At 38.5% G+C, this 26,138-nt stretch overlaps 1 protein-coding gene across 8 annotated transcripts in view; it reads left to right on the top strand.

Moving 5' to 3' along the window:
• The window catches only part of FGD4 (FYVE, RhoGEF and PH domain containing 4), a 106,305-nt gene that overhangs the window by 75,576 nt on the left and 4,591 nt on the right, over positions 1–26,138 (top strand). For 7 of the 8 annotated variants that reach the window (XM_075050907.1, XM_075050910.1, XM_075050909.1 and 4 more), the window contains exons 3-14: positions 2,800–2,980; positions 5,919–6,405; positions 12,855–12,944; positions 15,008–15,153; positions 19,030–19,186; positions 20,321–20,459; positions 21,390–21,448; positions 22,180–22,326; positions 23,831–24,003; positions 24,937–24,967; positions 25,135–25,230; positions 25,633–25,758. In XM_075050907.1, the coding sequence (XP_074907008.1) occupies positions 2,800–2,980; positions 5,919–6,405; positions 12,855–12,944; positions 15,008–15,153; positions 19,030–19,186; positions 20,321–20,459; positions 21,390–21,448; positions 22,180–22,326; positions 23,831–24,003; positions 24,937–24,967; positions 25,135–25,230; positions 25,633–25,758 (1,832 nt within the window). Of the gene's footprint in view, positions 1–2,799; positions 2,981–5,918; positions 6,406–12,854; positions 12,945–15,007; positions 15,154–19,007; positions 19,187–20,320; positions 20,460–21,389; positions 21,449–22,179; positions 22,327–23,830; positions 24,004–24,936; positions 24,968–25,134; positions 25,231–25,632; positions 25,759–26,138 lie in introns of those variants that run through there. The other variant, XM_075050915.1, reaches the window with a different exon arrangement.

Here is a 26,138-nt window from a genome sequence, read left to right as displayed (position 1 = left end):
GAAGTACATTGAGGAGAGAATTAATGGAATTTGTTTTCCATAATCCCTGTTAACAAGGCTGACCTTACAGGAAGGTTTGCAGGTTTTTTTACACTACTGGTTCTTTTCTTTTCATCAGTCTTGTGACTATCCTTTTCCCATTGCTCTATTTCTAAAACTTACAGTAGCTACAGGAGCAGATGATTAGGGTAAATGCTGTCTGTTAGATGGTAATGGGGAGTAAAGAAGAAAATATCTTACATTAGTGAATTGGCACGGCTGGTTTGTGGTTCTCCTCTGAAGACATTGTAGGGATTTTCAATATACTGGGATTGTCCAGTTTGACCAGAGGTTCCTTGTGCTGCCCTACTGAAATGCTGCTAAGCTGGGCTTTTTTCAGTAATAGCCACAAAAGTGTGCGACACCTCCACAGAATGTCCTAGAATTTAATTTTTGTCCCAGTGGATCCAGTATAAAAATAGCTTCCAACTAATTCCTTCTGCTTTATCAGTAGACATTAATTCCCTCCAGTTTAGTATTAATTCCCTCCAGTTTAGTAGTTTTAATATATCCTTGTGAGACTATTAACATTTTATGAGATGTACAAAAGAATTTAAGAGATATACAAGTCTAATAAAGAAGAGAATTCACAGGATCGCAGGTTATACAAAATCCATTGCAAGAGTAAGAAGTGTTTCTACAAACTAGCGTAGTGCTGGTCAGTAAATCCACCCAGTGTCCCCTTTCCCTTCCATCTCCTCCCCGAGGGAATGGCAGTGCCCATGCTCAATTATGTGTCCTGCTTTTTCCCAGCCTGCTTGTGTCGCCTTTTTCAGCTGTCCCATCGCCTTTGTCAGTGCAGCAAGCTATTCAGCGCTTGGACAATTATCTGATGCTCATTGGCCTAATTCTGCCAGACCTTCTCCAAACTCGCTGAGAAGAGGGAATATAGGGAAAGCTGCTCCACTGCACTGCAGCTGCAGCTGAGCAAATGTATGCGGCTTCTCAGGAGGGGCTTCAATTACTACAGATACTCAGCAGTTACACAATTTCATATTCTGCTTGTTTCAGGATTGCACTGTAACTGCTTGAAAATTACAGTAGTTTTAAGTCATCCTTTCTGCGCTGCATCCTTCCCCAAACTTGCTTTTTTGCTTATGTTAATAAATATAAAGTAAAGCTTGAAAGGACCAAAGATACACATATACACAGTAAAAGCATCTGATCTACAGTAATGCTCTTCTTCTCCCTCTGATTATTTCATTTATCAGCATTTGTAGTTGATATGGTTGAAGTCTAAAGCTTTTTGCGATACATTCATTTCTTCGTAGAGTCCCTCCTGGTACTTTTCAGACTGCAGCAATCACTATAATCCCATTTAAGTGCAATTAGGTTACTGGAAGCACAGATGAATGTTACCTCCTATAAATTTAACGAAAGGTAGAGATGGAAAGTCGCCCTTAATCAAGTGTTCCTTCAAGTTTATCATAGTCGGTGATAGTATATTTGCAGGAATTTTTTCAACAACTCTTTCAAATGTCAGTTGATGGGATTTAAGCTAATTCCTGCAGTGTGCAGGTTTTCCAGGGTAAGTCAGCAAGCTATTCTAGAGTCAGCGATGCAGGGAACATGGCTTTTTCGCATCCATCTATTGCGTATCTTGTACTAGTGCTTATTTTTCTACTGTGAGAGTTGCATGTGATTCCTAATGCCAGTTCCTGTCCTCCCCTTTGTGTTTGCTCCCTGGCAGGTCTGTGCCCCTGGGGCTGCTGGTTCCCCTGGCAGGGCATGGCCTACTCCTGCTGATTTATGCCTGCCTTTTATTAAAGCGCAGATATAGTCTTTATTTTTCAATTTCATATCAAATGCTTTCACTTCTCCCCACAATATGTTTTGGGAGTGTGTGTGGGAACGAACAGAGTTATTTTCTTGGGAATTAAGGACCTTTCCATTAAGTCTCTTTTTGATGGAGCGGGAGGTGCGTTGCTCTGATAGTGGAACACATTCAGACCCTGTCTGTGAAATGCTTTTGCTGCCCACAAATGCTTCACAGTCGTGTAAAGGGATACAGGTTAAAGATCCCCAGCACTTGTGACTTTAGTTGCTTTATGTGTCACCTTGTCTTTTGTGTTCTAGTCACTGCTGTATTAAACAGTGGCTGATCATTAACAATCTAATTAGAAGCACTTACGGTAGGGACGGAGAAAAAGAAAGAAGAATAAAAAATATTTTCAAGAGACCAGGTTTTCAGCAGTATAAATAGACAGAGGTTCACTGAGTAAAGGAAGCTCAAAGCTGAAGGCAAAAACCTTTTACACCGACTATTGAGGTCATGAGGGAGAATATAAAGAACGAGAGCACCAGAGTTTTGGGGCAGCAATTTAAATCTCTCTTGAGCTCCACAGCACAGCTATATCCTTTGATTATGCTTAATTCTTTTTTACAATAAAACCTGCATTTAATGAAGGCCACATATGTGTTTACTACAGTACACTATAAAAAACAAACAAACAATCCCCCCCCCCCCCCCCCAAAAAAACAAAACAAGAAAACCCCCTAATTTTCTAGCTTGTTCAAGTAGCACGTGGTTTGGCTTTTATCCAAGAAATATAGCAAGGTGCCTGCCTGATACCAGACAGTGCATAAAAAACTGTATGAAGTCCCTGTACTCATAAAGCAACTTTAAGGTTAAGTGAAGCCAAGACCGTCTCTTCTTCATTACTGTAGTTAAGCAAAAATCTCATATATGTTCTGGCAGCTCAAAGGAACAGTTCATGAGCGATTGATTGTTGTTGTTGTTGTTGTTGTTGTTGTTTGCAGTGCCTCCAAAGCCAATTCATCTGCAGAAGGTGTCACCTGTTACATACCAAACCCCTAGGCATAAAGCTTTATCAAATCAGAAACCAAGAATGGAGGAAGAGACACCCACCCCTGTTTCTAGTGTCGCAAAGGAAAAGTCCAGTAAAGTGTCAGATCTTATCAATCGTTTTGAGGGAGGCAGGTATGTAATAGAATTTGAATTGGTTTGTAACTCTGTTGTGTGTGGATTGTTGGAACTTGAACCTGTGAGGAAGATCATTGGTACCGCGGTAATGCTCAAACCCATCCCTGCCAGAGGAGTTGATGGCAAAACTGCACATTTTGAAATGGTGCAAGCCAATTGTATGTTTGGCCTGTACAAGGTGTGCTTTTTCATGGGGTGCTAGTCTTAATTTTTCTTTAAAAAACAAACTTGTAACATTTTTAAAACATCCTGAAAAATGTCAGCAATTCAAAATAAGTGCTGATTTTAGAATGAAACATTGGAGCTAATCTTAAATTATTTTGTTCTTGCAGAAAAAAAATATTTACTTTTATAAGCAAATAGAGAAACCTGAAATCCTTATTTTCCCTTTATACTGTCTTAACCGGTTCATATCATTCATGTGGAGAGGGTGAACTGTATGAGTTATTTGTATTGATATGGCATACATTGTCTGAACTGTTTGCTTTGTAGTACTTGATTTTGGTGGAGTAGCTTGGTGTTCATGAGTTTTGATACTGCCTTTTACAGGAAACATTTGGAACTTTGAGAAACATGAGCCACAGTGAATTCTGCTTTCGCAAAATAGTGTTACTTGTGTGTCTTTAATTAGATGTACATGACAAGCATTATAAGCTCTGGAACCTAAGTTCTGAATATATCTGCTCTGTATAAAGAGAGCAACCCTCCAGAAAGCCCGTGACAGAGGAACAGCTCAGGAAACAATCCAGTGACAGTTGAGTGTTGCAAATTTGGGACATGGTTTTCTTGTGTTTCCTCGGGATACTAATGTTCTGAAGGGATGCCCCGTACAGGAGTGAATACATGGTGTACAACAGAGCATGTCCTTCTGATGAGCCAGAGTATTAAGACTTTCATTGAAAGAATTTCCCCTTAAGATGGGGGAAACTTAATCCCTTATACAGAAGCAGCTGAGCATTGCAATATGTTTGTCTAGTGGAACAGAAATCATTTCAGAGCTTCATCTGTAGGAAACTTCTGTCATTAGGCAGAGACTTAATTGCACTCTGTCATGACAGCTGCTCAAAGATGGGAAAAAGAAATTGCTGCAGCACTGGAGGTCCTGTGAATTCTTCTAGCACAGGTCTCTATAGTCCTGTTGTCACTTTGTTTTCCAGTCTTCCTCCAAAGCATCACCCAAGTCTTTTTAACAGTGTAGTACCCTTAGAAAAACAATTTTAACCTTTCTGAAAGGAAACTCTGCAGGTTCATTGTGCCCTACACCAATGGGCCCTACGTTTCTTCCTCCTAGACATGCCTGCTGCATTGTACAGGAACTTTTTCAATATTATGCAAATAAAGGAAGCTATAAAGAAATAAAGGAAAACTTCCTTATTGTAGACTTCTAAAAGTAGGGACATTTTGTTTTGGGAACTAGGGGAAGCTGAGTTGCTTTTTGGCCAACAACATTCATTAAGTACACCCAATAATGTCTGTCTGATGATTAAATTCTCCTCAACTCTATGATCTCTGCTTATAAGAAACTTCCATAATTAGCATGCCAAGTTCTGGAATACCCTGCTGTGGCCGTGGAAGCAATTCCTGTTTTTTGAATGAGCTCAGCTCACAAAATGTGTGTCTTCCAGGAAGGTGAACTTCGCTTTTAATTATTGGTCTTCACATGACTAGGTAGCATGTTCATGAACTGCAAACTGTGATTGTCAATTATGATAACTTATTTTCATTAGTCTGTATAGCCCACAAATATGTGGGCATGGCAAAAAGTTAATTAAACCTCTTTGCAGTGTGCATGCAATTGAAAAGCGTAAATTAATTCTGTCTTGGAGTTAAGCTTATTTTTTAAAAAAGGCATAATCTTTACACAACTAAAGGAAAACTGATTAATTTTTTTTTCTATGATGGAAGAAGACGAAGCTAGTGTAAGATATTTTTTGAGCTCTGTGTACGAAAGTGCAGAATACATTTACAATATTTGTGTAAACCATCTTATAAATAAGGAGTAAACATACAGTTTATAAGTAGTCTTCATCTTTCCCGAAGATTAATGGTCCATAGTAGGAACAGTATGTTAGAGGACAGTCATGGTATTGTTTTGCAAGTTGAATATGGCTTGTTAAATGTACTTCAGTCAAAAATGTATAGGTTTTATTTTGGTTCCAATTTTTATTTTTTTTTAAACTATAATGAAGCCAAGCACTTTTACAGAGTAGGCTACCATTTATATTGGCCTAAAATTCAAAATCTCAAAAATAAAACAGAGAAAGAGATAGTGAAAGGTATGAACAAGGGATAACATGTTTAAAGCAGAGATAAAATGTAGAGGAAAAAACCTTCAGAAAAGATGCAGCGTGATGAAAGAACACTGCTAAATAAGGAAACTGGGGGAAGAAATAGGGTAAAAATTTAAAGCTCCTCTTGTAATATGCTGAACTAAGGAGAGGGATGCTAAATGTTCTTGGATGTTTTTCATGCATTTTGTATAATTAAACAGCAATTAGGGAACAGGCTGCTTGTTAGTTTAAGCATCGGACTGGGACTTGGGAGACCATGAGTCTGTCTCCATTTCTGCCAATAATCTGCTGGGACTCTTTGGGCAAGTTGCTTCATGTATTGGTGCCTGAGTTCCCTTTGTTATGTGTAGCTGATAATGCTGACTTCCATTTTAAAAGTGAGATTCAAGACACATGAGGATGTAATGAATCAATATGGGTGGCACTCCGGGTTTCGCATAAGAGATGCATGTTTGCGTGGGTTTCAATAGAATAATGCTGTTCAAGTCTTGGTGGTCTGAACTTCCTAATATTAATACAGGAAAAAATGGTTTGGGCGGAATTGGTTATATGGTGCAACTCTCCTACTCCCCATACCAGGGGTTTTCTATAACACCATGTTTAACTTTTCTCTCATCTATGTTTTGTTTGTTTGGTGTTTTTAGCCCGTTAAATCCTAGTGATTTGAAGAAAGATTCCTCTGTTCTCCACATTTCTAAATCTCAAGGAAGATATGGGTCAACACCATCACCTCAGCCAAAACTCCCCTCCCAGCACCCACTACAAAAACAGGGAAACAGTAATACCGACAAAACTCAGGTTGTACAGCTACACACAGCCAACGGAGTAGTAGCACAAGACCAGACGGAAGATGAGGACAGGAGACTACCAGATCGTGGCTCTGCTATATCCACCCTGGTTCCAGATAATGCCATCGACAGCAGCTTGATAAATGGGGAAAGAGAAAGTACTTCCAGAGAGTCATTGCAAAGTGTGACTGCCTGTGAAGGACAGATGCTTAACAGCTGCTACAGGACTCCAAGCAGTGATACACTGCTCCCATCTGAAAATGAAACTCTAGAAATTAATACTAATGTGAAGGAAGAACCAACTGAGGAAATGAGTAAGCAAGATCAACCTGTAGAAACAAAGGTAAAAAGAGAAATTGTTTTGTTCTTGCTATATTACTACTTTGTGTATTTTCTCTTACTTTTTATTTACAAAAATAAGCTTCCAAGAGCAGGTCAGAATGTTGAAAATCTTTTGGTTTTTTTCTCTGAAAGAAAAGACAGGAAAAAAAAAGTTTTGCTTGCCTTTTCCCCCCTTTACTGCTTCCCTTCTCTCCTTCTTCGCCTAAGCTATCTTGAGTTTTAAAAAAAAGTGAAACTGAAATATGTGTACATGTTCAGCACTGTGCTTCAGCTGCGCCAGACTACAAGGGACACATGTTAGTGGTGTATATAAAATAAAATTCCATGTGTAGTAAACTGCAGAAACAGGGCTTCAGGCGGAACAGTCATGTGAATACTTAACTTGGATGTAGTTGTCAAGTCAAAGCTGGAAAGGCAGTGGCAGTCTGCTAGCTATCAGATAGACACAAGGTTCAGAGTATACTAAATATACGCCTTGTTAGCAAGAACAACTTATATCATGATGCATTTGAGCTTCCTCGTAAGGAAGGCTTTAAATAATTAAGGGAACTAAGTGGGTGGAAGAAAATCTGTCTTGGGAAATTAATTGCTCAAAAATTGTGCATATTTCCACTTCTAAAAGTTTGATCATGCAGTTTGCCTTCTCATGCTGAAGCATTCATTGGTGGCCAGTGAACATCATTAACAGTTCTGGTCCAGCTGTGCCATGTGTGAGTCATGGCAGGGGGGCTGGAGCGGACCCTCCTGGCCTTCCTCTTCACTGCAGAGCCTAACGAACAGCTGAGCACCGATAAAGCTCATCACTGCTTGTCAGGAGTACTCCTGCATCAGTTAACTACAGATCTCTCCAAGCCCTGGAGTTTGGTTAGCTAAGGGTCACGAACATACACGCTTGAGGGGAAATTCCGTGTGTGGGAAAGGTGGGTCTCAAATTCTCATGTATTATAGGATAAAATATCCTGGGTAACGACAAGAAGGGGCTGGTTTGTGTGGATTTTCTTGTTTGTTTTAAGGGTTGTTTTTGCCAGTAATGAATGAACATTATTATTCCCATCTAAACATGAGCCTGGTTGCTGTCCAAGGCACCTTTAACCTGCCACACCTGTCATTATGTTTCTATCTCCTGTTCAGTAATGCCTGTTTCCCCTCTCTGTGCCAATAAAGTGCTGAACGCTCCATGGGCAGCGATGTTAAGCTTGAATCCAAGTCATGCAGTAAGGTGCTGGCAGCATTTTCAGGAAAAAGCAGAAATGGGAGGCACTTCTGTTGTAAAGTCCAGGAAGGAACTGGGCAAATGTTAATGGCAGGAATCTCATCAAAAATCTGTCTTTGACCTGCAGCAACCAACACATGTGATCTGTCCTATATTGACCAAGAGTCAGATTGTGAGGTGTAATGTGACTGCTGTGAGATATATTGTTTGCTGGTGCTTGAAGGGTAAAAAACCAAAACAAACCACACCCATGCAGGATGACTCTTGGGTCAGTGTTGGGAGCGAACTGCATCTGTAAAACTGAAGTGGGTCACAGCAGTGCTTTCTGAGATACCAGCCTGCTTGCGATACAAGGACATCCCCTTTAGTCCAGTGAGGTTGAGAAGCATGTCTACCACAGACTGATCTAAGGGCCATGCTTTACAAAATCAAACACTGATTTAGTTTGGATTAATGCAACCTAGAGATTGAAATCAGCCCTGTGGAGGTCTAAGTAGCTGCTGCCATGCTGTCTGGAATAGGGGGAGAGTGATGAGGAACAGGAGAGGTCTGGTAGAGCTTTAAGCTGTTTCTGCATCCAAGCAGGCATTGGGAAGAAGTAAGAGCATTTAGACATTCTGTGATTCTGCTAAGCGCCCACTTAGTAAAGAATCTTAAAACTGGGATGCAGTCCAGTTGAAGTTGCATTGCACAGACTAACAGCACTCTTCTGCCCTTTTTAATTAAGCAAGTGTAGGTACAATTGAGTAAAAGCAATAGGAGCAGATGCATGTGAGTCATAGACAAACTTTAAATTATGCATTTGATATATGTATTTTGATACTGATGCAAAGTATCTTCTTTGTCTCTTGCATGCCATATTTCCTAATTCAGGGAAGAGAAAAAAAGCGATGCTATCTCTTTGTAAATGCATACATGTACAGCAGAAGTAAACCAAGTCCACTGCTGGAAAGGGTGAATTAAATTGGGGAATGGTGCAAAACTAGAGCAGAAATTACTTTTTAGACTCAGAAAAGAAAGCTTATTTTGAAATAATGTTGCTCTTACAATTATTTTTTTCCCCTTACGACTATAGATCTGACTAAAGTCAGATTATTATTGGAGGTTCTGGAAAAGTTGAGACAAAACTCACTAAATTTGGCAGGGTTCTGAAACATTTTCCCCAAATGACCAAAGTAGAGTATGCTTTATTTTTCTTATTTACTGAATTAATTTGATAGTAACAAACCACAAATATCACAAGCAAAAAGACAATTAAAAGTGAAAAGTTTCTTGCCTTGCAGCAGAAGCACCTTCTGTCATAAAAGTTGGTTTACCTAAAACGCGGTGGCCGAATAGTACAAGAACACCCCAATCAATTAACTTCCTGAATAACATCTTGTGAGAAATCTGCTGCTAGTGCTAACTGAAGACAAGAAGACAAATGCTTTGGTATTTGTTGTGAGACTGGTAGGAAATGGGGATATAGACTGCATGCATGCCACAGATGGAGAAGAATCCATTGTGCATCTTTATTAAAGTCCTTACTTGATGTCTTCTCTTAATGGCAATGGTGGGGCTCTGATGTTTCAGATGCAAAACCTCATGGAGATGTGTATTTGTAAATGTAAGGTGAAGGTTTGATTTAAATAGGGTGAAACTTTGTTGCAAAGTTAACTTTCTGCCAAGAAATCTTTTACTGTTGCAACACTTGAGAGCTTCTACCAGCTTCCTCCTGGTTCTACAATTTAATGGTGGTCTTCAGCAATAGTAAATCACGAACAAAGCTGTGTATCTTTAGCACCCAATATAAACGTGGAGATCCTCTTGAGAAGAATCACTTCGTTAGGGGTACCAGGATCTTTACTGCTTTTCTTGGTTGCTGTGCAAGAAACTCACCCATCATTTGTGCAATAGACCATTGCACAGAGTTAATATGCCAGACACTGATAGTAGCACTCAGGATTTTCATTGCAGGTCTTGCACAGCTTAGCACTTTCCTTGATTTCAGAAACTGAGGACTCAAGAGATTAAAGGAAATCTTAAATTCTGCTGCAAATTTACATTTATATTCCCAATACTTAGGGAAGAAAGCTTTAGATCATGAAGCAGCTATGACATGAATGGTTTTAGAAGAGAAAATCCCCACTCTTACTTGAGACCAAACTCAGCATTACAAACAAACAAGCACAACATGGATTGAATGATATTTGTTCATACTCTGTATCTCTCACCCCATCTGTGTTGCTTAATATATTACTGCAAAGCCTTTGGGGCAAGGGCTACACCTAAATAGGAGTGAATATTATTCAGCATCACTATCATGTTGTTAGGTATAGTTTCATTTCTATTATCTTATCCTACTTGTGAGAAGAGATTTGTGCATTTACAGTTATATCCTGTGAAAATAAAGCTTAACTTGTAACTTGAAAGAGAATTAAAATTCCCTTTTACTGTTAATGATTAGATTTGATACAGTAGTTCTTTAGAGAAGCATTGAAGTTCTCAGAAGTTGAATACTAACTTAATGTTTTCTATGGTTTTAAAAGATTTTTCTTTTAAGAATTTTCCTCCATTATCTCTACAAGGTTTTTTTAAGGCTGTTTTGTTGAAGCTCTAGTAAGGAATGGCTCTGTGTCATTGTCACTGTCACAAACATCATTCAGGATTTCTTTCCAAATTACGTTGTAAGAGTTGTTTCCTGCTACTTGGAATAGCCAAACCTGGGTCTGCAGAAGCTGAGCCCCTTCTTGGGCTCTGCCTGCCCTGAGCCCATGGCTTGGCTGCTCCCTGCGAGCCTGCTTCAAGGTGGGGGTGGGCGGGCAGCTGGGGGTAAAGGTGCAGCTAGAGGTGCAGCACGGTGTGGTGTGTGCGTGGCGGAGCTGGGATGGCTGCGCATGAATTCCCTGAAAGCAGAAAATAAATATATATCTGTATACACACCCACATACGCCAGCTGCAGCACTGGCTTTGCACAATGGTGAGTCTTTCCACCAAATGTGCCTTGCTGTGTAGCACAGCATGGCCAGGACTCATGTGTCCACCCATGCATCTGGTCCAAATTCACCCCGTGTGCTCAGGACCAGTGGCCGCCACTTCCATCAGGAAAAGCTCCTCAGGAGACAGATGCCACAATTTAACAAAATAACCCATGACCTGTTGTTTGTGACAAGAAGGAAACTGGAGTGACCTTGTGGAAACCAGGGGCTTTTCTTTGGATAGAAGACACTGAAGTGGGCGAATGAGTGGTGAGGAGGATGGAGCTAGTAGTAGAAAACACAGCTGGGCGTTCATGTAACATGGGCAGATACTGAGATGGTGAGGTGGGAAACAGAGGTCTTCCCTAAAAGGAAATTAGTGATACAATTTTATTCTTGCACTGGTATAACCCTATAGGTGGACGTTCTTATGCTGGAATAAGAATGTGCCACTGTGATTAAAAGATAGCTTATCAGTGGTGTGGGTTTTTTTCCCATGTAGAAGATTCCTGTGTCAGGTAGTGCGATTGATATAGAAAGGAGACTGAGGTTTAAAAATTAGGAAGATTTGTAAGGTTGATACTGAGAGGATGGGAAAGCTGGGGTCAGAGTATAGTGGGAGAGTAAGAGGGATTTAGGAGTGAGGATTAAATGTTTTTTCTGAATTGCTTATTTTGTGTGGTATTTTTGAGTATGCTATGCATGATTTTCCCCTCTCTTAATTAGTTCAAGTAATCTTCTGAAAATTGCAGATTGATTCTGTAGCTGTGCTTCTGGGACAAAGTGGGGTTTTGGGGAGAGAAGCCAAAATAAAATTGCTGAGGAATCAGTAGCCTTGTGGTTTTGTGCCTCAAGTCCACATGTGAGATCCCTTGTAAATGGCTGCACTAAATGGTATGCTGTAGCTGTAATAGCTAATCCTCCAGCTCCCTGCAATGTCTCTTGACAGCACTTAAAATGCTATTCTGTAGGTTACTGTGGTTGCTATGCTGATTTAAACAGATTTAATGAACAGCTTTGAAGTCACTATTGAAAGCCTGTATTTAGGGAGGAGGCTTGCCGTGTAGCAGTGTGACTGTTAACACTGCAGATTAGAATTGAAATGTGTTCAAATTTGGAATACTTATTGAATACTGAAAAGGGGAAAAAAGCCACTGAAGTCCTTTAAATGAAAAGACTGTACTTTAGCATTCAGTATGCTGCAAACCATCTTTATAAATGTACTTGCAAATGTTTATCATACTCTTGTGGGAAGCAGTGTGCAGTTTGAAATCAGAAATAACTCTTTCAAGCTCTCCTCTTTATTTTTCTTTATGAAGACTTTCTATGGTTTGTCTAGAAAACCATTACTTTCCTATAAGCACCATGATAAGACTGCCATTTACTTAGGAAAGACTGGGTTGTCATTAGATGTGAACACTTTTCAGTGCTAGCACTAGATCTGGAAGAAAAAAATCTTGTAATGGAAGTGTCATTTTGTTGAACGTGACATTTGTGAGCATGAGGGATTTCTCTAGTGTTTTAGTACTGTAGAAGGCTGTGCTTTCATTGTTTGTTTTGAAGTAATTTCTCATAGCAGTTCATAATTTTATATTCTAACATTTAGTTTAATATTGAAATTTGAATGAATGTTTTAAGTTTCTGTTCAGCAGAAGAATCAAAAATATATTTTGTGGAATGAAAGACTTTAAAGTAAAAACTTCCCTTAAGAAATAAAAGTGACTTACATAAAGACCTAGCAAAGGAGTCCTCTAATTGCATCAACAGTTAATCAGCAATGAGTGTATTGATGAACATAAAACATTTTGTGTGGTATTTTTCAACAATTCTGTGATGCAAAGAACATGCAGTTCAAATAACTTTTGAAACGGGGGGCGGGGGCGAACACCAACTAATCCCATCTGTTCCCTCTTACTCTGCAAATCAGTTCTTCCAGCTCTGAAAGGTCAGTGGTACTCGATTACCAGGATGTGAGCTGATCCGTTAAGCAGGGAGCTGGTGCTCTGGCAAAGATCCCTGTACAAACTGGGAAATATTAAATGTTTTAGGCTTTGATTTTTGCTCTGCAGTTTGATTTTTATCCTTCTTTGATTTCTGTATTTGTTGATTAAACTGCTGGAAAGTTTGTCTTTTTCAAAATGAGGTGTCTATTACTAAATGTAAAACTTGGATTTCAGTTGCTTTTTGGACTGTAAGGAAATCATATGTCTTTTTGACATTTTTTTAGTATTACATTACGTTTTCTCCAGTATCCTAAGAGCTCTTCTTATTTTCCTCCAGGAGACAGATGAACAGAAACGTCACAAAATTGCCAGTGAACTTCTGCAAACAGAAAAAGCCTACGTTAGCCGACTTGACCTCCTAGATGGGGTACATTTTTTCTTGAATTTGTTTTTATTGTCTTGCCCTGAACTCACTTGAATGGCTATGCATAAGTTTTTATATAAGTTACATAAGAGGTAGTGTGTTTTTCACATTTTGCTGACTTTTCCAGTCAGTCATTTGCTTTTGCCACATAACTTTGCCTGTGTTTCTATTTAAAGAACGCTACATTTTTTAAAATATTAGAATTTTGTGGATATTAATGCAATATGTTCTCTGCGCATAGATGTCACCATAAGCAATAGCAGTGCATACTGGTAGCCTTTCCAACAAAGAGGGTGTATAACAATTTCTTGGCTTCTGGTGAAATGGAGAAGGGTATTGTTTTATAACACTGAAATTGCCAACCCACTAGAAAATTACCAAATCTTTCAAATTTGAGCCACCTCATCACAATTTTTCTTTAGTGCCAAAGAACCTAGGAAGATGCGCATTCTAAACTGTATATCCCCTATTTTCCCACTATACGTTTAGACTAAATCCAATTGAAGTGAACAGAAATTACTCTTCTTGCAATGAAAGGACTGAATTCTTGCGCTCTGTAGAATCAAACTGATATATATTTCCTAAATGTGAAAGTCTGTAGTTCTTGAGTATTTTCCTTTTTAATTGGTGTTTACTTTCTCACATAACACTTATATCCATTTTACCTGGATACCTATAGCTTTGCATTGCCTTACTCCATGATATTTTTCTCAGACATCGCTGTTTAAATTTCTCAGGTCTAATGTGTACGTCTTCTAAAAACAGTTGATGAAAAGTAAAAAGTCTCAACTGATAACAATAATTGTTCAGGCTACTTGGGGATCTAAGTAATTGTCCTCATGAAAGTGGATTTACCTAGTAGACCCACATTGAGATGGATATATGGTGTGTTTTGAAAGACAAAATATTGCAGAAAAAAGAGCTTTGGTTTAGAGAAGTTTAAAAATAAAAAAGGAAAATGTTTACTTCATTCATAGTTTTTTCTGAGGGGTAATTTTCCTTGATGCGATCCTAAGCGCATTACTCCTATGCCTGTTTTCCAAATATTAACTGGACAGAGTTCTGAAAAATTAGTTTCAAGCACAGCTGCTCAACTGCTGCTAACGAGAGGAAAGCGGAAGACGGGGAAGCAACTGTTATGTTTCTAAACTTGGTTAAAAAGTTATGTAACCATTATAGTCTTTGAAGTAACTTGTCAAAATTAACTAGCTGTCCTCTCTGAGATGCAACAAAGTGAGCATGTTTTAAAGTATATGTGAAAGTGTATGCCTTTTTTCCTTTTAAGACACTTTTGCTGTCTCAGTTGGGATTATCAAAGTTCCTGTCTTCAGACTTTTTTCTTCTTTCCCAAGTGCTTACCCAAACTTCTGAAGCCCTTTCTAGGGAGATGCAGTCTGGTCAAGCATGGGAGAGGGAGATAAAGGGACCATAGCTCCCCATAAGCACTGTCTTATGTGGTGTGCACGTTAACAGCTGCACATGTCTCTAGCCTTTTGTAGCTGCATCTAGTCAGGTAAAGCCTGCTGCTGGGGAAAGAGTATTTTTTTTTTAAAGAGACTGTAGTAGAGTCCAGTCAGAACTGGGTCCCTTTTGTGTTTTAAATGGTATGTGGGGACTGCTCATAATCTGCCAGCTACTTTGATTTCAAAAGGATAAGGGGATACAGCATAAAAGGAGAGTGGTTGGGCTAATGGTGATCAGACATCACGCTAACTGAAAAGAAAGCAAGAGTGGAAAATACGGCTGGAAGACTGGGAAAGCTGAGATGATCTAGCTGTTAAAACAGTCAAGGTGCCTGGAGTCAATTCAAAATGGCACTACTTCAGTTTGGCCTTCCTTACATCTGCTCTGCCTGCAGTGCTTTCCTGGCTCACAAGAAAATAAGTGGGGTGTAAGGAGAGGAGAAGCTTTTAACTTCTGGTGAGGGTAAGACAATAAATGAGTTTGTCATTACCTGTCTATTTTACTAAATATGAATCTTGCCTCAGTTGGAGGGGTGGATAGGTGGTCTTCCATTGATTAAAGATAATGGGCTGATAGGTTTGGGCTCTTTTTCTGTATTGCAGGTATTCTATTCCAGACTCCTTGAGGAAGCCAACAGAGGTTCATTTCCAGCTGAAGTGATTAACAAAATCTTTTCTAACATCTCATCAATAAATGCCTTCCACAGTAAATTCTTACTTCCAGAACTTGAGAAAAGAATGCAAGAATGGTAAGAGGTGATTCACTGGCTAAAATACTACTAAAACTGCGTCTGTAGAAACTCTGTCAGAGGGTTGAGGTAGGGAAGGTACCTTCATAATTAAGTGCTCCCAGCCCAGGAAGTAGTGTGGGTAGGAGAACATCTGCTCTTCCACTCTTCATCAGGATCTGACTCAGTAGAGGACTTGCATCATTTGCTCAAAATAAAGGACATGTATCTAGCTGAATCCAGTGAGATTACTCATGATTAGATGCCTTGCTGCATTAGAGGTTCAGACTGAAATTGCGATACCTGGTGAATTCATTGCACTATTATTCTATTAAAATTGAATAGTTCCCATGCACAAACATCTGGTAGCCCTGTATAGTTTGTAATGCAAGAAAGTACGCAGAACCTAAGCATCATGGAATGTAGCAAAGTTTGCACCTTAAATTATGTTCCTTGCAAAATGACCATGTAAGGTAAATCCACCCTTTTCTTCTGATCAATTGAAAAAAAATCTGATAGGAAATATGAATGCCTGGATTAAAATAGAGTGCATATTCATGAAAGGTGGAGTTTAACTTAGTCTGACGTTGTTTAAAAAGCAGTTTACGCTACATTACGTCAGTGCTGTATATATTTGAAATTAAATTTGTGATGTACTCTTAAAATTTTGCTCTAAACAGTTTACAGAGCACAGAGGATGGGTTGCATTACCTTATGTATTTGCAAAATGCTAAATTACACACTCATAATGTGTGTATAATTATATAGCTTCAAAGGTTGAAAAGTGCTTTTGCAGATGAACTTTGTTAGTGCAAAACTAATAAATTGCATCGTAAGGATATTATCTTTCCCACATTGCTTGGAAACAACCTCTGTGCTGTACCTGAGACAGCTTGTTTAAATTTCCTTATAACATTATGCTTTTAGAAGGAGTTAGAAGAAAGGGTGCAGTTGAAGAGAACAATTTCTGATCATTCCTGAAAGAAAAATCTGGGATAATTTTCTGTCTCCATCACCAGTGTTTGAAAAAACAGCTTCTGCCAGATAGAAAGTTCACTTTCCTCAGCAGTTCCCTTAAGTGGACATAAAAAATACTTAAGTATGTTCTATTGGTAGGTTTATGTAGATCTTCTATTGTTCTTTAGTTTCTAACAAAGATAGCTGGCTAAAAATTGCTGACACTTTCCCCGAGTTGTGGTTTGTTTTGAAAACTTAAGGTAAAAATATATAGCTTTTGAAACTGGGAAAGCAGATCAGAAGCAGATTCTTCTTTTTTAGCAGAAAATGCAGTGTGAATCTAAGCTTATCTGGTGGAAATGAAATTGTCTGGCAGTTGCATTTTGAATGACTTGAGCAACAGCTGGAGCTGAATATCTCTTTTACAACATATGGCTTGAAAACACCGGAAACAGCCTTGTTGCAATATATTTCCCATGAAAAGAGCATAACAGAGCATAACAGTGATCCCACATCAAATAAAATACCCATCTAACTCTGTCTTTTGTACCCGAAGATGACCAATAGCAGATACCTGGGGAAGAATATTAAGAACACAGTGTGATAGGCTCGGGGTGGGGAGTGGTGGTGAAGAAATTATTTCACTCTTTCAACACAAAGTTTTGGAATGTGTGGCAATTACAGAGGTGACCTACTCATATGATTTGTTTTGCTTTGAAACTGAAACTTTCAGTTTTGTTGGATGCCTGTTAGCTTGTGTATTGGAAGAGAAAGCAGTCGTTCTGTAGTCGCCTTTGCTGTGCTGTGATTTTTATAGGCCTTTGCTTACTCTTGTTGCAGCCATGATAGTTTTAAATGAGATGCTACAAATCATGATTAGTAAGTCAGTGATTTCATGTTTGAGCTTTTAGAATGCAAAAGTGAATACTGTTGTGGTCTGATAACACAGAAATACAAAGTGTTTCTGGACCTGCGTTGCAATGTGAAGTCCTATTTCTTGACCATATAATGATGCTATCTGTGTTGTCTGGCAATAGTGCAGTGCTGATTTGGGTCCATGGTAATAGTTCTCTTTCTGATCTCTCTGTCCAAGAGAACAGGAACTGTCCTGGACCTGACAGCATTTAATAGAACTTCATATTTTGGCTCATGGTGCATAGTGTTTGAGCAAGATGAACTAGTTACTTGTTAGTCCCTCAAGGGAGGATGCTGCTCTCAGAAGGTTCTGCTTTCTTCAATTTTCCCTGTCCTTCCTATTCTTTCAGAGCTCTTTGTGTGACGTGGATCTTGTCTTTCTTACCTGAAATGATGACAAATTTGTGTGGTTACGGCCTCAGTCTTTGGACATAAAAAGGCCCTGCATGAAAAGTAGTTGTGACATTTTTTTATCTTCAGAGACAGTGAAATTGCAGCACTCTGTGTAAAAGAGCTGCTGTAGGTATCCAAGGAGCAGGCATAGCAAGCTGTTCCTACTTCTTTGTTTATAAAAGTTTTAACATTTTCTTTTAATGGCTGTCTAGTAATGGTTCTGAAACAGTTAAGTAGAAGTATTCTTTTTTTGTACCAGTTTCTTTAGATACAAAGGATTGCCACAGTCTTTTCTGCTTTAACTTTTTTTTTAATTGCAAAGTTTTATAATTACTTATCTGTTAAATTCATCAGAAAACTTCAATGTCTTTGTGTTTTTTCTGCTGACCTTTAGGAATGTGTTCATAATTTCTTCGGTTCTGTTGGAATTGGCATGATTTGTATTTTATTTTCAGTGTAAAAGTATGCTGCATTGCAATAAAATGACAACCCAAGGAAATAGCATTCAGTGGATCAAAGGAGAGGGTTTGTGTTTTAAATTGTTATCTTGCCTTTGAAAGTGTATTTGTCTGCTTGCATATGTAGAGTTGAACAAATACGTGAAGCTAATTAAGGGTGGAGAGCCTTGGTGATTTCAGAGACCCACTTCCCACTCTGTCTTGTCCCCTTCTCTAGTTGCAAGGCCCAGCAGTAGCTCAGACCTCTGCCAGGTCTTACACGAGTACCCTCTGCTCCCCCGGAGGCAGCTGGAGCTGGACCAGCCCTTGCCAGTCCTGGCAATATTCACTATTCAAACAACTTTTCCCTTCTGCACAGCTTTTCTCTTGGAGAAGTGGTGTGTTGCAGCAGACTGCTAAAGTAATTGCAGTAGATTGCTTCACTTTAGACCAGTACCACAACACTGATTTCAGACTTTCAGAAATCCAGAGATACTGATACAGTCGCTGAGTCTGTCCTTGAAAACAAAATGTGAAACATGTTTCATATTGTAGTTCTCGGAGATGCATGTGTGCCGTTCCGCTTTCTTTGTGTGCGTCAAGAGTGCAGCTTCTCTCCACCTCTCCATCAGTTTCTTTACTACTCTGTTTTATTTGAAGATGCTATCAGTATGAAAGATGTAGGAAAGGTCTCACAAAAGAGTGGAACCCAAGGGTTTCTCTCTACTTCATAGGTTTTCTTAGATAAATAATGATTTTAAAAAGTTGTAAATACATGTATTTATATAAGGCACAGAAGGGAAGCTGTACAGTATGGATTTAGTCCTCAAACAAAACCACAGGTTAGATATTTAGAGGGTAAAGTATGGTCAGAAGAAGATAATGTAGTTTTAAGGAACTGCAAATAAAATAAATTAGGCCATGTTTTGTAAACAAAACCTTTCAAGTTTTTCATTATAGATAGCTTTTCTTTCTTTAGTGCTCTACATGATCTATAATGCTTATACATCACCAAAGAGGATACAAACACTCTTTCTATGTTAATTCTGGTCAATTTTAATTGTTACGTTGGAACTCTATATGAGGTGATCCCTAACAGAAGGATTCTCTATTAAACTTTTGAAACCATTTTATAACCTTGTGTGACTTTTTTTCTTTCCTGTTTGCTCTGAGATTCCGCCCTCTTACTTTGCAGGACTACCACCCCCAGAATTGGAGATATTCTGCAAAAGTTAGCTCCTTTCCTCAAGATGTATGGAGAGTATGTGAAGAATTTCGATAATGCAATGGAATTGGTGAAAACGTGGACTGAACGGTCACCTCAATTCAAATTCATTATTCAGGATATTCAGGTAATGGGGAGATCTCCAAGTAATATAAGCATGTATAAAAATATGTAGGTTTGTGGGTGAAAAAAGGATTAAAGAGAAAACTAAATACCAAATCCCTTAGAATTAAGGGTTGTTGGGTTTGTCCACTTCACACTGCATTCTGTTTCTTCTCTTTCTCCCTCCATATGTGCACAAATACCCACACAAATCCAGACTTTCCACTGCAAAATAGAGGACCAAAGTATAAAGGTTGAAACATGAGAAGACTAAAAAAATATATTTTGTTGTAGATACCAAAAGTGAATACAGTTTTAGGATAAAGTGACCTATCAGTGCAACTGTAGATCCTTGCACTGAAGCCATAGGTACTCTGTTGGCTCACACCAAGTGCTGTTATGCAGAACACTACACTTTGGAAGTAAGTATATAATCCTAAATGCTGAGCCACAAAAGGTGAAGAAAGCTTAACAGCTAAGCAATGTACCATTCTTTTCCAAGGTGCGTTTTATACCCTCTAGTGCTCCCTGTAGGTTTCTCTGTGAATTGGTAGGTATGGGTCTTCCTGCTGCAGACTGAGCAGCTAGAAACAGGATTAGGTATTTCTGCTTAAATTTTACTGCTCTGTAGGGTCTTGTGATTCTAAGCCAGAGAAGACAACTATGTGTATTTTAATGTAATCTTTTACTTGCATCTAAGATTATGAAAATGAATATGCATCTTAAAACTTTTCGGGGGGGGGGGGGTGTCACACACAAGAAAGCAATTGCTTCTCAGATGGATAAATGTGCTATAAAGGTATATTTTAAGAACTGTTTTCTAATACGTGGTCATGAACTGTTCTTACTAATTCAGTTGTAATTCTTCTTTCTGAGTTGTTCCAAAACTAAGTTAAAATACACTGGACTTTGGGAGGGTTTTTTGGTAGGACTTTTATTTGTGAATTCTACTGGATACTTAGAGAACTCTTTTTACAATTCTTTTTAGGGAAGAATTTCTAATTATTTGGTTCAGTTAAGTAGTTCGATTTTCTTTCAGAAGGTCTATCATGCATGTTTCAAAATACATTATTTATCTTTTATCAATCATAACTTTTATTTTACTATATCCTAATAACATTTTTGCCTACTACATTGAAATATGTTTACAATTTTTTAGAAGGAAAAAGTGTGTGGAAATTTGACATTGCAACATCACATGCTAGAACCAGTACAACGCATTCCACGCTACGAGATGCTTCTAAAGGACTACCTAAGGAAATTGCCTCAGGATTCTCTAGACTGGAAAGATGCTGAAAGTAAATATCTTCTAGCCATTAAAGAGCTGTAATAAGATATTAGTAAGAGGATACTGTAAAGTAAAGCTATTTTCAGGAAAAATAAAGTGAGAAAGCAAAGTCCCTCTGAAAAGAATGATAGAATTTCTTCAGTGTAGTTGTAGGATTCTTTGAAAAAAAAATCTGTTTGAATATTGGATGAAGTTAATATAAAACCTATAAAGCCTTTAGTATTCTCCTGGAACACATACGTTTTGCTTTAGTTTTTGCACACAGGTTTTGAGTTCTTTGCTTTGTGGATGATCAGAGGTTGTGGTTTTTCTGTGGTTTCTTTGGATTTGTTGGCATTTTGGTTTGCTTTATGCACATTTGGAATGTATGTCTCTTGTTTGTAAAAAAGTGGAATTAGACTCATTATTGTATTTTTAAGCTCCTGTAGGGAAAAAGAACAGCCCATTTTTAAATTTATTCTTCTCTGTATTTACACAAGAACAGTTCAAGATATTTCCATGGATTGTTCAAAATTACTTGCCAGATAATTTTTTGCAAATATTTCATTGTGAGTACTATTACTGCAAATATTTGTAATACGAGTTGTTTCAACTAAAAAATATAGTTTCACATTCTGGACCACTTTGAGAAAAGAGGGGAGAGAACCATGACTGTTCATGTCACAAAAAATGTGATTCTAAATGCTGAAGCTCTAAAGTAATCTGCAATAATTCTCTTCTGATCTTTCCAGATCATCATTTCTATTTCGTAGCTGCCTTTCTTATGCTTTCTACTTTACCTTGGTTACTTTTTATTGATAGTTTAAGAAATTTATTGTAGTGTGTAATTTACATAAAAATTACAATTTTGTAGAATGATTCATTTTTTTGTTCTGTGTAATATATAAATATGTAAAAATGCAGCTTTTTGGTTTTACTTTTTTCTTTTTCTTCTGTCTAGAGTCCCTGGAAATTATATCCACTGCAGCAAGTCACTCGAATAGTGCAATAAGAAAAATGGTAAATGATCCTTGTTCTCCTGTTCACTTTTTAATGTATTTGAGTATTTGGTGAAGCTAGGAGTGTGAATTGCAAATCTTCCCTAAAATGGCAAAAATGGGTTTCCTGGGTCCAAGTGATTGCTCCTACTTAATGTATTTATACAGCTCCAGGAATGATAGAGAAAATCTGGCATTGCACTTAATTCTCTTGAATGGAAAATGGGACAGACTGGGTTCCTCTCCTGGCTCGAGTAGCTGATACTGCGCTGGACTCTTAACCTTGTTTCATCTGTTTCTATCAGTGGGAAGGATAATGTTTGTAAAGAGTATTTACTGTTTCTCTACCGTATTGGGCTGGCATGATAGATACTTCGTTAAGTATGTGAGATATTTTAGTTTAGTGGGCATGGTGGTGTTGGGTTGATGGTTGGACTCGGTTGGACTTGATGACCTTAAAGGTCTTTTCCAACCTAAACGATTCTATGATTCTATTTTGGAGAAGAAATAATGCAGGCCGCATGTATAACTGCATTTGTAAAATTACAAAGGAGATAACATTTTTAAAACTACTTGTTAGTGTATCAACCAAATTAATCAATCTGTATGGCTGACCATACATACCGGGTGTAGACATGTTTTTCACAGCTAACATTCTCCAGACTTATGCAAACTCCCATCATTTCATTTAAACATGCTTAAAGATCTGTGCTTTTAATTAATAAGTTTTATAACTGTATTTTCACTGTGAAGGAGAATCTAAAGAAATTGTTAGAGATATATGAGATGCTGGGAGAAGAGGAAGACATTGTGAACCCTTCAAATGAACTGATAAAAGAAGGACAGATCCTTAAACTCGCTGCTCGCAATACGTCTGCTCAAGAACGGTATCTTTTCCTAGTAAGTACGGTAGCCTGTGTTTGCAGGACAGGAGTGGCTGTATACCTTTCTGGACTTGAAAGGACTACCAAAGAGAGAGAGAAATCCTCTCTAGTTGATGTCGCTGCCTTTCCACTAGTGATATTAGAGCATGAGTAAACCTTATACTGCTTACAGAAAGGCTTGAAAACACCATTTAGAACAGAATACATGGTTTTAGATAAATGGAACCAGTGTCCAGCAACTCATGTTTAAATAAGTGGCTGTTGATTATAAATGCAGGTCCTAGAGCACAAGAACTTTGACATTCTCATGAAACTGAAATGTAAAAGCTTAGGATTTTAGTCCAGACAGATTGTAAGCCTCATGGTCCTGTGGGAGCTTGTTATCGTTGCAGGTCATCCTCTTGTCAGGTGCCTATGTCCTGTCTTGGAACTAACAAACTACAGCCACGCTCCCTTATAGCTCCCTTATAACTCCCTTGGAAAAGGTTTGATGTAGTTCATTGCTTCCATGCATTAAAAATTGCTAATACATTTTTGCTTATGCGCCTCTGGCATTGCATATCTTCTGGTTAATAAAGACTAGTAGCGGGTTGTTGAGGCACAACTGCTTATCTGTGCTTCAAACAAAAGGAGAAATCATTGAATAGTAACACCTCAAAATGGGGCTAGACAGCTGATTAAAATGATGTGCGCCTCTTATGAGAGGTGACAAGTTCAAATGTGCTGCATCTGTGATATAGACTAGGCAATAGGTTAGACAAGATGTCTATGAAATAGGATTTAACTGAAGTGAGTTTCTCTTTTTAATAATTAATTTTGAGAAGAATGTGAGGGGAAAAATGTGAGAAAATTAAAACTATAGATCTGATTTAATAACTGCTTCTAGGCTGGGGTGTTAGACATTTAAACATTATTTAAAGTTCTAATCTTTAATAAAGGAATATATATTTGTCTTGCTCATGGGTTTTTTTTCTTTTTTTTTTTCCCTGTGATATCGAGGCTTTCAGTGAATAAAAACTCTAAGAATGTTCTTCTGTCTTGGAGAAAAGACGAATTATGTCCTCAAATAATATTAGTTACAACTTCTACAAAACCAAATGGTTTTGGTACAGAGTAAATACAAATGTGTACACTGAAGAAAAGAGTTCTTATTCTGCACTTTAGAGTAGGTTTTGCAGAATTGGGACATAAGAATGGGTTTTTCTAACAAAAGGTTTACAGTGGTATAAAATATCCAGTCTGAGTACAGTTGATAATAAATGCTATGAAGACTGCTGCATATACAGAGCAATTATTCTTATATCCACTGAAACTGTCCTTTAATCTTATTTCTAAACAAATAAGAAAAAGACGTTGTCTTGCATTAGAGCTTTGGTCTTCTTGTATATCAACTGAGGAGGAAAAAACCTGCTTTCTCACCCACTAAGTCTAGCTTTGCAATATTTTCCAGCTCTCCGTAGAAACCGTGGCTGTATCTGTGTTTTTGTTAATGCAAAGCCATGTGTTTATTTTTTCCCCAGTTTAACAATATGTTGCTCTACTGCGTCCCCAAATTCAGCCTGGTAGGATCAAAGTTCTCAGTTCGAACCAGAGTCGGCATAGATGGTATGAAGATTATAGAAACTCATAATGAAGAATATCCACACACTTTTCAAGTGTCTGGAAAAGAGCGAACACTGGAGTTGCAGGCCAGGTAAGTAGCTTTTTTACCTAGTTTTTGGAGGATTAAACATGTACACACAAAAGATTGGACTAATAGATTTGGAGAAAGATGCAGCAGGCTTCATCTTAATATCGGTGTTTTGAAAATAGCCTAGGCTGCCAAAAATCATAAATTGTCAGTCCAAGAATCTCTTGGAGTAGAAGATGCATCTACAGTGTATAGTGAGTGCATTGCCTTACTTTGCAGAAATACCTAAGATAGCTGCGAATGGGCTGGCTGGAAAATTGAAAGCAGCATACCTAACTGATGCAAAGGCAATCCATCCAACTTAAGTGTTTTGGGACACTGAGTGTGTTAATCTCTGGGCAGTGCTGCTGCCTCTGACAGCTGAGCCACCTTGGTACAAATAAGCCTGTTCACCTCAGGGTGTGCCCACCCAGCAAAACTCTCCACCCTGGTGGGTTTATGTCCACAGAACATAGTTTTCTGCAGTGGTAGATGGGCACCTGCTTTCCTCCATTCCTCAGGCCTGTTTCCAGTCTACTTGTTTTCCTCTGGTCCCAGGTGTCAAACTTACTCTGCTCCTGTTAGTTCTTGAGTCCTTTTCCTCCATTTGCACTCTTCTGACTAGCACTTTTCTGCTTTCCTTATTAGTCCTTGTATCCTCCTCTTTCTGGGTTACCTTCCCATTGCTGCTTTTTGCATTGCCTAGACTAAGCCTTCCCCATCTAGACTGCCCCACTTCAAATACAGTGGGGTGCTCCACCTCTCCTTTTGGACCTGCTTTTGTTTTCTGGTTTGGTTTGGTTTGTTTATTTTAAGTTGGACAGTTAACAATTAGTATTGTTTAAATTTAAATTCCTGAGAATTACTTCAGAAGCTTGGCTTTTGCAAGAAGTTGTTGATAGTGAGATAATGTTTCCTGAACTAGTTTTGGACTAATGTGTCAAATATTTCTTTTAGTTCTGAACAAGATAAGGAAGAATGGATAAAGGTAAATTCATCTACATTCTTTATTTTCTAAACTCTTTTTCACTGAAGCAATCAAAAAAGTAATATTTTCTGGCTGTAGCTTCCCTCTGCTGAACAGTAACAGGTCAGAATGCAGAGAGTCCGTTTGAAATGTAATATGTTTGAAGAATTTTTCCATTGTTTCCTTAGGCCCTTCAGAATACTATAGAAGCTTTTCAGCAGAGGAATGAAACTTTCAGAAACGCTATTGCTAAAGAATATGAAGACATACCTGTTGAGGTTTCTGTAAGTTGCCATTATTCCTTTGCAACCTTCTTAGTACCCATTTTGTTCTTCAATAACTGGAAAAAGTTTGGCAGAAACTTTGTTTTCAAGCTCATCATTCCTCAAGAGGAATTACAAAGTAGTCATTTTATTGGTAATTGTTTTTCTTTATAATGCCAAATCTTATAAACAAGCCTCTTTTTTTTTTCTTGAAATGCATAACAGAATACCCTTTCAGTGATGCATAATGATTTTAACTGGGTTCTTTGTTATTTCTTGTATAGATTTCAAAATGTGTCTGGAGCTGTGTTTTGCCATTTCCTTTCTAGAGGAAGAGAATAATTATTTTCTCTATTTAAAGTATTGCACAACTTTTTATACTGACTCTTTTTATTCGCCCATCTTCCCCCGGCCCCCCTTCAGAACGCTGAGCTTGGAAAGAGAGCACCGAGGTGGATACGAGACAACGAAGTAACCATGTGCATGAAATGCAAGGAGCCCTTTAATGCACTGACAAGGAGAAGGCACCACTGCCGAGCGTGTGGACACGTAAGTGTGAAACCCTAGCTGCCGTAGCCGGTGAGCAGGCTTGCAAATGGGTCTTCTACTTCTGGTGGCTGCTTGTTATGCCGCGGAGTTTGCTGCTGTGCTTGTGGCTGGAAGCAGAAGCTGTGGATAGCATACCACAAAGGATCCTCTGTCTGCTTTAGTTGTCATGGTAAATTTGGAAGTAATTTAGAGCAGAGGAAGATGTGTTTTTGTGTAAAATGTCCCAAGCCCCTGGCCATACTACACTGTTACTCCTGAGTGGCCTCCACTGATCTCAAGTTTCAAGACCACGTTAAACTGGCGTAAGCCAGCGTTATCCCTGGCAGCACTGGATGCCGCCTCCTCCCATTCTGCTGCCTTCTCTCTCCTCTTCACTAGAA

The sequence above is a fragment of the Buteo buteo genome, chromosome 19 (assembly GCF_964188355.1).
Source record: "Buteo buteo chromosome 19, bButBut1.hap1.1, whole genome shotgun sequence".
Lineage (NCBI taxonomy): Eukaryota > Metazoa > Chordata > Aves > Accipitriformes > Accipitridae > Buteo > Buteo buteo.
Note: the sequence above shows the minus strand (reverse complement) of the source record. Positions and strands in the feature narration are given on the sequence as shown.